Source organism: Somniosus microcephalus, chromosome 19 (assembly GCF_052327205.1).
Source record: "Somniosus microcephalus isolate GS21.2 chromosome 19, FLI_Smic_1.0, whole genome shotgun sequence".
Taxonomy (NCBI): Eukaryota; Metazoa; Chordata; class Chondrichthyes; order Squaliformes; family Somniosidae; genus Somniosus; species Somniosus microcephalus.
The window spans coordinates 4,017,340-4,032,667 of record NC_141005.1 but is presented as its reverse complement, the minus strand read 5'-3'; the positions used below and the strand labels follow the sequence as shown (position 1 = coordinate 4,032,667).

At 49.0% G+C, this 15,328-nt stretch overlaps 1 protein-coding gene across 2 annotated transcripts in view; it reads left to right on the top strand.

Moving 5' to 3' along the window:
* The window catches only part of LOC147103497 (V-type proton ATPase 116 kDa subunit a 2-like), a 95,858-nt gene that overhangs the window by 48,811 nt on the left and 31,719 nt on the right, over positions 1 to 15,328 (top strand). For both annotated transcript variants that reach the window (XM_086011826.1, XM_086011827.1), the window contains 6 exons: positions 2,020 to 2,146; positions 2,238 to 2,320; positions 2,984 to 3,077; positions 5,765 to 5,977; positions 7,242 to 7,392; positions 9,235 to 9,374. In XM_086011826.1, coding sequence (XP_085867952.1) covers positions 2,020 to 2,146; positions 2,238 to 2,320; positions 2,984 to 3,077; positions 5,765 to 5,977; positions 7,242 to 7,392; positions 9,235 to 9,374 — 808 coding nt within the window. The remainder of the gene's footprint in view (positions 1 to 2,019; positions 2,147 to 2,237; positions 2,321 to 2,983; positions 3,078 to 5,764; positions 5,978 to 7,241; positions 7,393 to 9,234; positions 9,375 to 15,328) is intronic.

The following is a 15,328-nucleotide window of genomic DNA, read 5'->3' as shown; positions in this document are numbered from 1 at the left end:
GTATTAACACAGCAATGTTCTGTGCTAACAGGCCCCACACACAGTGTATTAACACAGCAATGCTCTGCCCTAACAGGCCCCACACACACTGTATTAACACAGCAATGCTCTGCCCTAACAGGCCCCACACACACTATTAACACAGCAATGCTCTGCCCTAACAGGCCCCCACACACAGTGTATTAACACAGCAATGCTCTGTGCTAACAGGCCCCCACACACAGTGTATTAACACAGCAATGCTCTGCCCTAACAGGCCCCTGCACACAGTGTATTAACACAGCAATGCTCTGTGCTAACAGGCCCCCGCACACAGTGTATTAACACAGCAATGCTCTGCCCTAACAGGCCCCCACACACAGTGTATTAACACAGCAATGCTCTGTGCTAACAGGCTCACACACACAGTGTATTAACACAGCAATGTTCTGTGCTAACAGGCCCCTGCACACAGTGTATTAACACAGCAATGCTCTGTGCTAACAGGCCCCCACACAGTATTAACACAGCAATGTTCTGTGCTAACAGGCCCCCTCACACAGTGTATTAACACAGCAATTCTCTGTGCTAACAGGCCCCCACACACAGTGTATTAACACAGCAATGCTCTGTGCTAACAGGCCCCCACACACAGTGTATTAACACAGCAATGCTCTGTGCTAACAGGCCCCACACACAGTGTATTAACACAGCAATTCTCTGTGCTAACAGGCCCCCACACACAGTGTATTAACACAGCAATTCTCTGTGCTAACAGGCCCCCACACACAGTGTATTAACACAGCAATGCTCTGTGCTAACAGGCCCACACACACAGTGTATTAACACAGCAATGTTCTGTGCTAACAGGCCCCTGCACACAGTGTATTAACACAGCAATGCTCTGTGCTAACAGGCCCCCACACACAGTGTATTAACACAGCAATTCTCTGTGCTAACAGGCCCCCACACACAGTGTATTAACACAGCAATGCTCTGTGCTAACAGGCCCCTGCACACAGTGTATTAACACAGCAATGCTCTGTGCTAACAGGCCCCCACACACAGTGTATTAACACAGCAATGTTCTGTGCTAACAGGCCCCTGCACACAGTGTATTAACACAGCAATGCTCTGTGCTAACAGGCCCCCACACAGTATTAACACAGCAATGTTCTGTGCTAACAGGCCCCCACACACAGTGTATTAACACAGCAATTCTCTGTGCTAACAGGCCCCCACACACAGTGTATTAACACAGCAATTCTCTGTGCTAACAGGCCCCCACACACAGTGTATTAACACAGCAATGCTCTGTGCTAACAGGCCCCTGCACACAGTGTATTAACACAGCAATTCTCTGTGCTAACAGGTCCCACACACAGTGTATTAACACAGCAATTCTCTGTGCTAACAGGCCCCTGCACACAGTGTATTAACACAGCAATGCTCTGTGCTAACAGGCCCCTGCACACAGTGTATTAACACAGCAATTCTCTGTGCTAACAGGCCCCACACACAGTGTATTAACACAGCAATTCTCTGTGCTAACAGGCCCCTGCACACAGTGTATTAACACAGCAATGCTCTGTGCTAACAGGCCCCACACACAGTGTATTAACACAGCAATTCTCTGTGCTAACAGGCCCCACACACAGTGTATTAACACAGCAATTCTCTGTGCTAACAGGCCACTCCAAGGCACAGAAGCAAGTAAGAATGTTACAGCCGATTGGCTCTGAGCCTTGTGAGCTTCCTATTTTTGCAAATTTCCCAAAAATATGCAATGTCCTTATATTTTAGACATTTAACCTGTGCCATTGATCCCCGTTCAGATGGTTTTTGTTGAGCGTTTGTTTGCAGTGATTGAATCTTTTCTTAATGCACGGGATTCTCGGATCTTTGCTGGTGTTTTGGGGATCAAATCCTTTATTTCCATGGAAACCTGGCTCACTGACTCCTGTTAAAACCTGAGGCTGAGTCCTGCTGCTGTTTCTTGGCTCTGTCTCCACCTCCGATTGTGAAATGCTTCCTCTCTAGGTTTATTGCTGGTGTAATCCATCCATGGAAGGTTGGACCTTTCGAGCGGATGTTGTGGAGAGTTTGTAAGGGTTATACAATCCTTACATACGAGGAGTTAGAGATCCCTCTCGAAGATCCGGACTCTGTGAGTATTGTCTGCGAGGTGGATTGTGTTCTTGTCCTTTCTCTCTCATTCTCTCCTGAGCATTTTTTTAAATACATGTTTCCATATTTAGGGCGAAGATGTGAAATGGGTTGTGTTTTTAGTGTCGTACTGGGGTGAGCAGATTGGTCAGAAGGTGAAGAAGATATGCGATTGGTAAGAAAAGAAACCCTTTCGTAGAATCATAGAATTACACAGTGTAGAAGGAGGCCATTCGGCCCATTGTGCCTGTGCCGGCTCTTTGAAAGAGCTGCCAATTAGTCCCACTACCTCCTGCTCTTTCCCCATAGCCCTCCAAATTTTTCATTTTTTAAGTATATATCCAATTCCCTTTGGTTTTCAACAGTTTCTTAGTTATATTGATCACTCAATTCAACAATTGAGTAAGCCAATTAAAATACTGTAGCAGATCAGGAAAAGTTATAGAACAGTAATACTGCAGAGCTGCGTTAGTGCTGACTGACCATCCTAAGCAGCAGCTGTGTAAGTGGGTGCTGGTATTCGGCCAGGGTTTGCCCGCAGTACAGCCCTGTCCTCGGACATGTTGAGCACCGTCCCCACTGTGACAGAGCCCTGGTGACCGAGCCACCCGGGGCAGGTCTCTCACACCCCCTTGTGGTCAGCTAAAGAGCAGCATCGGCAAAGACTGGGGTTCGAGCTGTTTCACTGTTCTCTCCACTGAGCTAATAGCGTGTGGTATGGTGTAGGTGGGGACAGAAAGGATTGTGTTTACAGCTACTTAGATAATAGTTATATGATAAATGTGTGTATGTAAATATTAGCACTTGACCTCTCCTAATTGAAGATTGTTACTTGCAGTTATCACTGCCATGTCTACCCTTACCCCAATACAAACCAGGAGAGGAAGGACATTGTGGCAGGACTCAACACTCGACTCCAAGATCTCCACACTGTAAGTTGCTCCACATTTTCCCCTGGGTTTGGGCTGAGATTTTAGTTTGCTGTCTGTTGGTTTTACAAACTCTACAATCTGTGACGGAAGTTTATGTCGGTTATTTCCTGTACAATAAAAGGCAGCCGGAGTTTACTGGGGAGTGTGACGGCCAATTTGCACACAAGCAGGACCCAGAAAGAGCGAATGACGTGATGCCGTGAGGAATGTTGGCCAAGACTCTGAGAGACCGCTCTGCTTATCTTCAAATAGTGCAATGGGATCTTTTACATCCTCTGGTCCAGTCAAACATGCCTCGGTTTAACATCTTATTTGAAATGCAGCACTCTGAGTACAACACTATCCCAGTACTGCCCCTCCGACAGTGCGGCGTTCCCTCAGGACTGCCCCTCCGACAGTGCGGCGCTCCCTCAGGACTGCCCCTCCGACAGTGCGGCACTCCCTCAGTACTGCCCCTTCGACAGTGCAGCACTCCCTCACTACTGCCCCTTCGACAGTGCAGCGCTCCCTCAGTACTGCCCCTCCGACAGTGCAGTACTCCCTCAGTACTGCCCCTCCGACAGTGCGGCGCTCTCTCAGTACTGCCCCTCCGACAGTGCAGAGCTCCCTGAGTACTGCCCCTCCGACAGTGCAGTACTCCCTCAGTACTGCCCCTCCGACAGTGCAGCGCTCCCTCAGTACTGCCCCTCCGACAGTGCAGAGCTCCCTGAGTACTGCCCCTCCAACAGTGCAGTACTCCCTCAGTACTGCCCCTCCGACAGTGCAGTGCTCCCTCAGTACTGCCTCTCCGACAGTGCAGCACTGCCTTAGTACTGCCCCTCTGCCAGTGCAGCACTCCCTCAGTGCGGCACTCCCTCAGTACTGCCCCCCGACAGTGCGGCGCTCCCTCAGTACTGCCTCTCCAACAGTGCGGCGCTCCCTCAGTAGTGCCCCTCCGACAGTGCAGCGCTCCCTCAGTACTGCCCCTCCGACAGTGCGGCGCTCCCTCAGTACTGCCCCTCCGACAGTGCGACGCTCCCTCAGTACTGCCTCTCCGACAGTGCGGCGCTCCCTCAGTAGTGTCCCTCCGACAGTGCGGCGCTCCCTCAGTACTGCCCCTCCGACAGTGCGGCGCTCCCTCAGTAGTGTCCCTCCGACAGTGCAGCACTGCCTTAGTACTGCCCCTCCGACAGTGCAGCATTTCCTCAGTGTGGCGCTCCCTCAGTACTGCCCCCCGACAGTGCAACGCTCCCTCAGTACTGCCTCTCCGACAGTGCGGCGCTCCCTCAGTAGTGCCCCTCCGACAGTGCGGCGCTCCCTCAGTACTGCCCCTCCGACAGTGCTGCGGCGCTCCCTCAGTACTGCCCCTCCGACAGTGCGGCGCTCCCTCAGTAGTGCCCCACCGACAGTGCGGCGCTCCCTCAGTACTGCCCCTCCGACAGTGCGGCGCTCCCTCAGTAGTGCCCCTCCGACAGTGCGGCGCTCCGTCAGTAGTGCCCCTCCGACAGTGCGGCGCTCCCTCAGTACTGCCCCTCCGACAGTGCGGCACTCCCTCAGTAGTGCCCCTCCGACAGTGCGGCGCTCCCTCAGTAGTGCCCCTCCGACAGTGCGGCGCTCCCTCAGTAGTGCCCCTCCGACAGTGCGGCGCTCCCTCAGTACTGCCCCTCCGACAGTGCGGCGCTCCCTCAGTACTGCCCCTCCGACAGTGCGGCGCTCCCTCAGTACTGCCCCTCCGACAGTGCGGCGCTCCCTCAGTAGTGCCCCTCCGACAGTGCGGCGCTCCCTCAGTACTGCCCCTCCGACAGTGCGGCGCTCCCTCAGTACTGCCCCTCCGACAGTGCGGCGCTCCCTCAGTACTGCCCCTCCGACAGTGCGGCGCTCCCTCAGTACTGCCCCTCCGACAGTGCGGCGCTCCCTCAGTACTGCCCCTCCGACAGTGCGGCGCTCCCTCAGTACTGCCCCTCCGACAGTGCGGCGCTCCCTCAGTACTGCCCCTCCGACAGTGCGGCGCTCCCTCAGTACTGCCCCTCCGACAGTGCGGCGCTCCCTCAGTACTGCCCCTCCGACAGTGCGGCGCTCCCTCAGTACTGCCCCTCCGACAGTGCGGCGCTCCCTCAGTACTGCCCCTCTGACAGTGCGGCGCTCCCTCAGTACTGCCCCTCCGACAGTGCGGCGCTCCCTCAGTACTGCCCCTCCGACAGTGCGGCGCTCCCTCAGTACTGCCCCTCCGACAGTGCGGCGCTCCCTCAGTACTGCCCCTCCGACAGTGCGGCGCTCCCTCAGTACTGCCCCTCCGACAGTGCGGCGCTCCCTCAGTACTGCCCCTCCGACAGTGCGGCGCTCCCTCAGTACTGCCCCTCCGACAGTGCGGCGCTCCCTCAGTACTGCCCCTCTGACAGTGCGGCGCTCCCTCAGTACTGCCCCTCCGACAGTGCGGTGCTCCCTCAGTACTGCCCCTCCGACAGTGCGGCGCTCCCTCAGTACTGCACTGGGAGTGTCGGCCTGGATTATGTGCTGAAGTCTGTGGTGAGGATTGAACCTATGACCTTCTGACTCAGAGGTGAGAGTGATGCCCACTGAGAACCCCAGTTCAATTACTTATAAACAGTCAGAATTGATTATCTGATTTAGTTGTGAATTATTTACATGGGGGGGTGAGGGATTCAGAAGCGTTATTTTATTTTTACCCCTTTTACTTGTTTCCTCAGGTATTGTATAGAACCGAGGAATACCTGCAGCAGGTCCTGTCCAAGGCGTCTGAGTCCATCCACACATGGCTAATTCAGGTGAAGAAAATGAAGGCCATTTACCATATCCTGAACCTCTGCAGTTTTGATGTCACCAATAAGTGTCTGATTGCTGAGGTCTGGTGTCCAGTGGCTGATCTGTCTAAAGTTCGGCAAGCATTGGAAGAAGGATCTGTGAGTGCTGTTTAATATTCATTTGAAATCTTTCCACATTGGCTGCAAAAGTCACAATTTCCCAACACGTTTGTGTTTGCTTTTAATTTTTCCAACTTGGGCATCCATTGTTGAATATTCTACAGTCTGATGTGTTTCCCCCGCCACCCTGCCCCTACAACATGCCTTAAGGCCAGAGTTGCAATAACACTTCCTGTTAAACCAGTGTGAATTTTTCCAGTTGCCACATCAGCTATCCTTGTATTTGGTGGCAGGTTTCGGGGAGTTTTGTTGTGTGGCTCGGTCCTTGCCAGACCTTTGACAGAGACTGCTGAACTAATTTCATGCAGAGCCGTGTGGCTGGGAGAGGAAACTGTCACCCCTTCATAAGAACATAAGAATTAGGAGCAGGAGTCTGCCAAATGGCCCCTCGAGCCTGCTCCACCATTCAATAAGATCATGGCTGATCTTCGACCTCAACTCCACTTTCCCGCCCGATCCCCATATCCCTCGATTCCCCTAGAGTCTAAAAATCTATCGATCTCAGCCTTGAATATACTCAACGACTGAGCATCCACAGCCCTCTGGGGTAGAGAATTCCAAAGATTCACAACCCTCTGGGTGAAGAAATTCCTCCTCATCTCAGTTTTAAAAGGCCGACCCCTTATCCTGAGACTGTGACCCCCCGAGTTCTAGACTCTCCAGCCGGGGGAAACAACCTCTCAGCATCTACCCTGTCAATCCCCCTCAGAATCTTATGTGTTTCAATGAGATCACCTCTCATTCTTCCAAAACTCCAGCTATTTGAATCAGAAAACAGAATGCCACACATGCCCAAATTCCCACCACACGCCCTGGCAGATGAGGCTCTCCATCGGCAGCGGGAATGTTCACAGGGAGAGCTTGCAGACAGCTTCCCTTCTCCTTTCTTTATCTTCCCTCTCCTGGAGATGCTCTGCGTGCTGGGGTAGGATTCCACCGAATGTTGCCTTCAGGTGCCTTGTCCAAGTGGTGAGTCTTTAAACGCGAGTCTAGACGCTGAGGGAAGGCAGACTCTCCGACTGAGAGGAGGCTGCTTCTCCTGGCAATGTTTTTACTCTGCCTTCTTTTCTCTCTCTTGTGCGCTCATTCGTTCTCTCTCCCTCTCTCTCTCTTTTCTTTCTCGCTCTCTCTCTCCCCAGCACTCGTGTTTAGTTTCCTATTGGGGATTTTTTTGTGGGTTGCTTGATATTTTAGATCATTTCGTGGTGACGGGCTGTAAGGACTCTTGAATATTTTTTTCCAGAGGAAAAGTAGTGCGACGGTTCCGTCATTTGTGAACCGAATACCAACAACAGACACTCCCCCAACACTCCTCAGAACAAATAAATTCACTTCCGGATTTCAAAATATCGTGGATGCTTATGGAGTTGGAAACTACCGGGAAGTTAATCCAGGTACATGTGGCTTGGAGCACTGGGCACAGTGCTGGTCTCCATATTACAGAAAGGATATAGAGGCACTGGAGAAAGTGTAAAAAATATTTACACGGATGATCTCAGAACTGAGAGGGTATAACCATTAGGAAAGAACAGGCCGGGGCTCTTTTCTCTCGAAAAAAGAAGGCTGAGGGGCGACCTGATCGAGGTCTTTAAAATTATGAAAGGGTTTGATAGAGTAGACACAGAGAAGAGGTTTCCACTTGTGGGGGAGACCAGAACTAGGGGCCGTCAATATAAGATCGTCACTAATAAATCCAATAGGGAATTCAGGAGAAACCTCTTTACCCAGAGAGTGGTGAGAATGTGGAACTCGCTGCCACAGGGAGTGGTTGAGGCAAATAGCAGAGATACATTTAAGGGGAAGCTGGATAATCATATGAGGGAGAAAGGAATAGAAGGATATGCTGATGGGGTGAGATGAAGAGGGGTGGGAGGAGGCTCGTGTGGAGCAGAAACACCGGCACGGTCCAGTTGGGCCGAATGGCCTGTTTCTGTGCTGTAGACTCGATGTAATGGTGTATGGGAATATCCCGATCGGGTGTATGGGGATATCCCGATCGGGTGCAGGGTGTATGGGAATATCCCGATCGGGTGCAGGGTGTATGGGAATATCCCGATCGGGTGCAGGGTGTATGGGAATATCCCGATCGGGTGCAGGGTGTATGGGAATATCCCGATCGGGTGCAGGGTGTATGGGAATGTCCCGATCGGGTGCAGGGTGTATGGGAATATCCCGATCGGGTGCAGGATGTATGGGGATATCCCGATCGGGTGCAGGGCGTATGGGAATATCCCGATCGGGTGCAGGGTGTATGGGAATATCCCGATCGGGTGCAGGATGTATGGGAATATCCTGATCGCGTGCAGGGCGTATGGGAATATCCCGATTGGGTACGGGGTTTATGGGAATATCCCGATCGGATGCAGGGTTTATGGGAATATCCCGATCGGGTACAGGGCGTATGGGAATATCCCGATCGGGTGCAGGGTGTATGGGAATGTCCCGATCGGGTACAGGGCGTATGGGAATGTCCCGATTGGGTGCAGGGTGTATGGGAATGTCCCGATCGGGTGCAGGGTGTATGGGAATATCCCGATCGGGTGCAGGGTGTATGGGGATATCCCGATCGGGTGCAGGGTGTATGGGAATATCCCGATCGGGTGCAGGGTGTATGGGAATATTCCGATCGGGTGCAGGGTGTATGGGAATGTCCCGATCAGGTGCAGGGTGTATGGGAATATCCCGATCGGGTGCAGGGTGTATGGGAATATCCCGATCGGGTGCAGGGTGTATGGGAATGTCCCGATCGGGTGCAGGGTGTATGGGAATATCCCGATCGGGTGCAGGGTGTATGGGGATATCCCGATCGGGTGCAGGGTGTATGGGAATATCCCGATCGGGTGCAGGGTGTATGGGAATATTCCGATCGGGTGCAGGGTGTATGGGAATGTCCCGATCAGGTGCAGGGTGTATGGGAATATCCCGATCGGGTGCAGGGTGTATGGGAATATCCCGATCGGGTGCAGGGTGTATGGGAATATCCCGATCGGGTGCAGGGTGCATGGGAATATCCCGATCGGGTGCAGGGTGTATGGGAATATCCTGATTGGGTGCAGGGTGTATGGGGATATCCCGATCGGGTGCAGGGTGTATGGGGATATCCCGATCGGGTGCAGGGTGTATGTATCTTGTTGTCCTGTATGAAGATGTTTGCTTGCTTTGACTGGTGTATCAGTAACTGCTCCCTGCCAATGTCCGGTCTCTACAGAAGCGGTGCTGTTTTTGCTTCCCAACAGGCCCTTACACCATCGTTACCTTCCCGTTCCTCTTTGCGGTGATGTTTGGAGACTTCGGCCATGGTTTGATCATGTCAGTGTTTGCATTGTGGATGGTGCTGTCCGAAAACAACCCACAACTGAAGCGCACGAGGAACGAGGTGAGACTGAGGGGCTGAATGTTAATGCTGCCTTCGTTGTTATAGATTCTTACAGGATTTGACTGAGATCCAAAAAACCTGACCATGTCGGACTTTTGAAGACTCGTCGGAATAGTGTCAGAGAGAATCTCCTCTCCCTCTCTGCTTCCTCAGCCCCCTCTGCCCCCCTCCCTCCTCGCCCCTCCTCATTCCTCCGCCCCCTTCACCCTCGACCGCCCCCCTTCTCCCTCCTCCAGCCCCTCCTCTGACCCTCCCCGCAAACTCGTCCGCCCCCCCACCAAAGAAAAATGAGAAGGCAAAAGTGCAGGGTAACGATAGGGGTAATGATAACCGGAGTGTGACGGGAAGGGACAGAGAATATACACATAAGAGTGCATCAGGAAGAGGGGTCAGAGTAAGGAAAAATGGTAAAAAGACAAAATTAAAAGCTCTATATCTGAACGCACACAGCATTCGTAACAAGATAGATGAGTTGACAGCTCCAATAGAAATAAATGGGTATGATCTGATAGCCATTACAGAGACGTGGTTGCAAGGTGACCAAGGCTGGGAACTGAATATTCAGAGGTATTTGCCATTTCGTAAGGATAGGCAGAAAGGAAAAGGAGGTAGTGTAGCTCTGTTAATAAGGGATGAGATCAGTGCAGTAATGAGAAATGATATTGGCCTAGAAGATCAAGATGTAGAATCAGTTTGGGTGGAGATAAGAAATAATAAGGGTAAGAAGTCACTGGTGGGAGTGGCCTACAGGCCCCCAAACAGTAGCCACACTGTAGGACAGAGTATAAATCAAGAACTAATAGAGGCTTGTAAGAAAGGTACGACTATAATCATGGGAGATTTTAATCTTCATATTGATTGGACAAAGCAAATTGGCAAAAGTAGATTTGAGGAAGAGTTCTTAGAGTGTGTGCGGAATGGTTTCTTGGAACAATACGTTGTGGAACCAACCAGGGAGAAGACTATTTTAGATCTGGTAATCTGTAACGAGGCTGGATTAATTAATGATTTCGAAGTGAAGGATCCTCTTGGGAAGAGTGATCATAGCACGGTAGAATTTCAAATTCAGTTTGAGGGTGAGAAAGCTAGGTCTCAAACTAGTGTCCCGAACTTAAAGGTAATTACAAAGGTATGAAAGCAGACTTGGTTAAAGTGGACTGGGAAAATATATTACAGGGTAAGACTGTAGAAAAGCAGTGGCAAACATTTAAGGAGATATTTCATAAATCTCAGCAAAGATATATTCCAGAGAGAAAGAAAGACTCTAAGAGAAGGATGAACCATCCGTGGCTAACTAAGGAAGTAAACGATGGCATCAAATTGAAAGCAAAAGCATACAATGTTGCGAAGAATAGTGGAAGGCCAGAGGATTAGGAAATGTTTAAAAACCAGCAAAGGACGACTAAAAAAATGATAAAGAGAGAAGATAGCTTACGAGAGTAAACTAGCAAGAAATATAAAAATGACAGTAAGAGCTTCTACAGGTATATAAAAAGGAAGAGAGTAGCTAAAGTAAACGTTGGTCCCCTAGAGGATGAGTTTGGGGAATTAATAATGGGAAACAGGGAAATGGCGGAGACTTTGAACAAATATTTTGTATCGGTCTTCACGGTAGAAGACACTAAAAGCATCCCAATAATGGATAATCAAGTGGCTAATGGAGTGGGGGTGGAACTTAAAACAATCACTATCACTAGAGAGAAAGTACTAGGCAAACTAATGGGACTAAAGGTGGACAAGTCCCCTGGACCTGATGGCCTGCATCCTAGAGTCTTAAAAGAGGTGGCTGCAAAGATAGTGGATGCATTGGTTGTAATCTACCAAAATTCCCTGGTTTCTGGAGAAGTCCCAGTGGACTGGAAAACCGCAAATGTAACGTCCCTATTTAAGAAAAGAAGGAGACAGAAACCAGGCAACTATCGACCAGTTAGCCTAACATCTCCCATTGGTAAAATGCTAGAGTCCATCATTAAGGAAGTGGTAGCAGGACATTTAGAAAATCATAATGCAGTCAAGCAGAGTCAGCATGGTTTTATGAAAGGGAAGTCATGTTTGACAAATTTGCTGGAGTCCTTTGAGGATATAACAAACAGGGTGGATAAGGGGGAACCAGTAGATGTCGTGTATTTGGATTTCCAGAAGGCATTTGATAAGGTGCCACATAAAAGGTTACTACACAAGATAAGAGCTCACAGGGTTGGGGGTAATATATTAACATGGATAGAGGATTGGCTAACTAACAGAAAACAGAGAGTCAGGATAAATGGGTAATTTTCAGGTTGGCAAACTGTAACTAGTGGGGTGCCGCAGGGATCAGTGCTGGGGCCTCAACTATTTACAATCTATATTAATGACTTGGATGAAGGGACTGAGTGTAATGTAGCCAAATTTGCTGATGATACAAAGATAGGTGGGAAAGCAAGTTGTGTGGAGGACGCAAAGAATCTCCGAAGGGATTTAGATAGGTTAAGTGAGTGGGCAGGAATCTGGCAGATGGAGTATAATGTGGGAAAATGCGAGGGTATCCACTTTGGTAGGAAAAATAAAAAAGCAAATTATTATTTAAATGGAGAGATTAAAAAATGCTGAGGGGGTCCTTGTACATGAAACACAAAAAGTTAGCATGCAGGTACAGCAAGTAATTAGGAAGGCAAATGGAGTGTTGGCCTTTATTGCAAAGGGAATGGAGTATAAAAGTAGGGAAGTCTTGTTACAACTGTACAGGGCGTTGGTGAGACCACACCTGGAATACTGTGTACAGTTTTGGTCTCCTTATTTAAGGAAGGATATACTTGCATTGGAGGCAGTTCAGAGAAGGTTCACGAGGTTGATTCCTGAGATGAAGGGTTGTCTTATGAAGAAAGGTTGAGCAGGTTGGGCCTATACTCATTGGAGTTTAGAAGAATGAGCGGGGATCTTATTGAAACATATAAGATTCTGAAGGGGCTTGACAGGGTAGATGCTGAGAGGATGTTTCCCCTCATGGGGGAATCGAGAACTAGGGGGCATAGTTTTAGAATAAGGGGGCACCCTTTTAAATCGGAAATGAGGAGGAATTTCTTCTCTCAGAGGGTCGTGAATCTTTGGAATTCTCTTCCCCAGAGAGCTGTGGAGGCTGGGTCATTGAATATATTTAAGGTGGAGATAGACAGATTTTTGAACGATAAGGGAGTCGAGGGTTATGGGGAGCGGGCAGGGAAGTGGAGTTGAGGCCAAGATCAGATCAGCCATGATCTTATTGAAGGGCGGAGCAGGCTCGAGGGGCCAAATGACCTACTCTTGCTCCTACGTCTTATGTTCTTATGTCTAGCCCCCCCCCCCTCCTCCCCCTTTCTTTCACACAGTGAGATCCCACTAATAGAAAATGAATGAATGACCAGTTAATCTGTTTTTGGTGGTGGTGGTTGAGGCAAGAATGTTGGCCCAGGACACCAGGGGAGATTTTACCTTCAGCCTTGTTCATTGCCTTTGATATTTTATGAAACTGGGCCTCTCAAATAATCAGAGGAATGCCTGAACTTGGTGTTTTTAAAACATTTTGCGGCATTGATATGAAAAGCATCACTTTGGAAGATGCATATTCAGCATTTAGAACTTGTTGAATTCTGTTTTTTGGATGAGACATTAAACCGAGGCCCTGTCTGCTCTCTCGGGTGAATGTAAAAGATTCCATGGCTACTATTCAAAGAAGAGCAGGGGAGTTATCCCCGCTGTCCTGGTCAATATTTATCCCTCAATCAACATCACTAAAACAGATTAGCTGGTCATTTTGCTAGTGGTGTTGGGGAGGGTTTAAACTAGCTTGGCAGGGGAATGGGAACCTAAGAGTAGAGTCAATAGGGAGGGAAGAAAAACTGGAATTGGAAAACAAAAACGTAGAAAGTAAATTGGAAGGACAGAGGAATCAAGGGTTAGATAGCAGTCAACAAGGAGGTTTGCCTGTACTAAATGGTATATACTTCAATGCAAGGAGTATAGCAAACAAGGCAGATGAGCTGAGGACACAGGTAGATACTTGGGACTATGATATTATAGCTATTACAGAGACGTGGCTGAAAGGGGCAGGTATGGCAGCTCAACATTCCTGGTTACAGGATTTTCAGACAGGATAGAGAGGGAGGTAAAAAGGGAGGGGGGGTCGCGATATTGATTAAAGAAACTATTACAGCTGTGAGGAGGGATGATATGTTGGGGGGATCATCAAACGAGGCCATATGGGTCGAATTGAAAAACAAAAAAGGGGCGATCATACTGCTGGGAGTGTACGACAGACCCCCAAACAGTGAGAGGGAGATAGAAGAACAAATATGTAGACAAATTTCTGAGAAGTGCAAAAACTATAGAGCAGTAATAATAGGGGATTTCAACTACCCCAATATTAACTGGGATAAAATTAGTGTGAAGGGTATAGAGGGTGCGGAATTCCTAAAATGCATCCAGGAGAACTTTTTTAGCCAGTATGTAGCAAGCCCAACAAGGGAGGAGGCGGTTCTGGACTTAGTTTTAGGGAATGAAGCTGGGCAGGTAGAAGGCACATCAGTGGGGAGAAAGCAAAGAGAGAGCATGAAAAATTCTTAGCAAATAAAATCAAGGAAAACCCAAAGATGTTTTATAAATATATTAAGAGTAAGAGAATAACTAAAGAAAGGGTAGGGCCTATTAGAGATCATGAGGGTAATCTGTGTGTGGAGGCGGGAGACGTCGGTAGGGTTCTTAATGAATAATTTGCGTCTGTTTTCACAAAGGGGGGGGAGGAGTGTGAAATATTAGATGAAATAAACATTGTGAGGGAGGAAGTATTAAGGGGTTTAGCAGCTTTAAAAGTGGATAAATCCCCCAGGCCTGGATGAAATGTATCCCAGGCTGTTAAGCGAAGCAAAAGAGGAAATAGCAGAGGCCCTGACGATCATTTTCCAATCCTCTCTGGCTTCAGGTGTGGTGCCGGAGGACTGGAGGACTGCTAATGTGGTACCCTTGTTTAAAAAGGGAGAAAAGGATAGACTGAGTAATTACAGGCCGGTCAGCCTAACCTCGGTGGTGGGAAAATTATTGGAAAGAATTCTGAAGGACAGGATAAATCCTCATTTAGAAAGACACGGATTAATCAAGGATAGTCAGCACGGATTTGTTAAGAGAAGGTCGTGTCTGACAAACTTGATTGAATTTTTTGAGGAGGTAACAAGGAGGGTAGATAAGGGTAGTGCGTTTGATGTAGTTTACAGGAAACTTTCGATTAACCAGCCCCTAAATAACCGGAAATGTCAGTTAACCGGCAAAATTCAGGAGTAGGTTCAGGTAACTTTTATTACTTTTTTTACTACATTTGTTGCTGTGCAAGGGTGTAGCTGCAGCTGTTGCTAAGCTACAGAGACGCTTGCAACTTGTGCCGATTGTTCTGAAGCTAAGCAACAGGGTTTGTTGCTTTATACGGAGCTCTCAGCACCGTATCTTTTACTATAGCGTTCGGTTATCCGGAATTTTTGATGAACCGGCACCACGTCGGTCCCGTCCGTGCCGGATAAAACAAAGTTTCCTGTATGTGGACTTTAGCAAGACTTTTGATAAGGTTCCACATGGCAGACTGGTCACCAAGTTAAAAGCCCATGGGATCCAGGGCAAAATGTCAAGTTGGATTCAAAACTGACTCGGAGGCAGGAAGCAGAGGGTAATGGTTGATGGGTGTTTTTGTGACTGGAAGGCTGTTTCCAGTGGGGTTCCGCAGGGCTCAGTACTAGGTCCCTTGCTTTTTGTGGTACAGTAAACTCTTTCTTATCCGGCACCTACGGGACCAGGATGGTGCCGGTTGATGAAAGATTCTGGATAACAGAGAGGTAGGCAGTTTTTAACACACAAAAAATAAAAACCACTGACTAACTCGGTCACCGCGGGAGACTCGGCCTCGGCAAAACGAGTGCTGGATGGATTCAGCAAGATTACCGGTTATCTATTTTTCC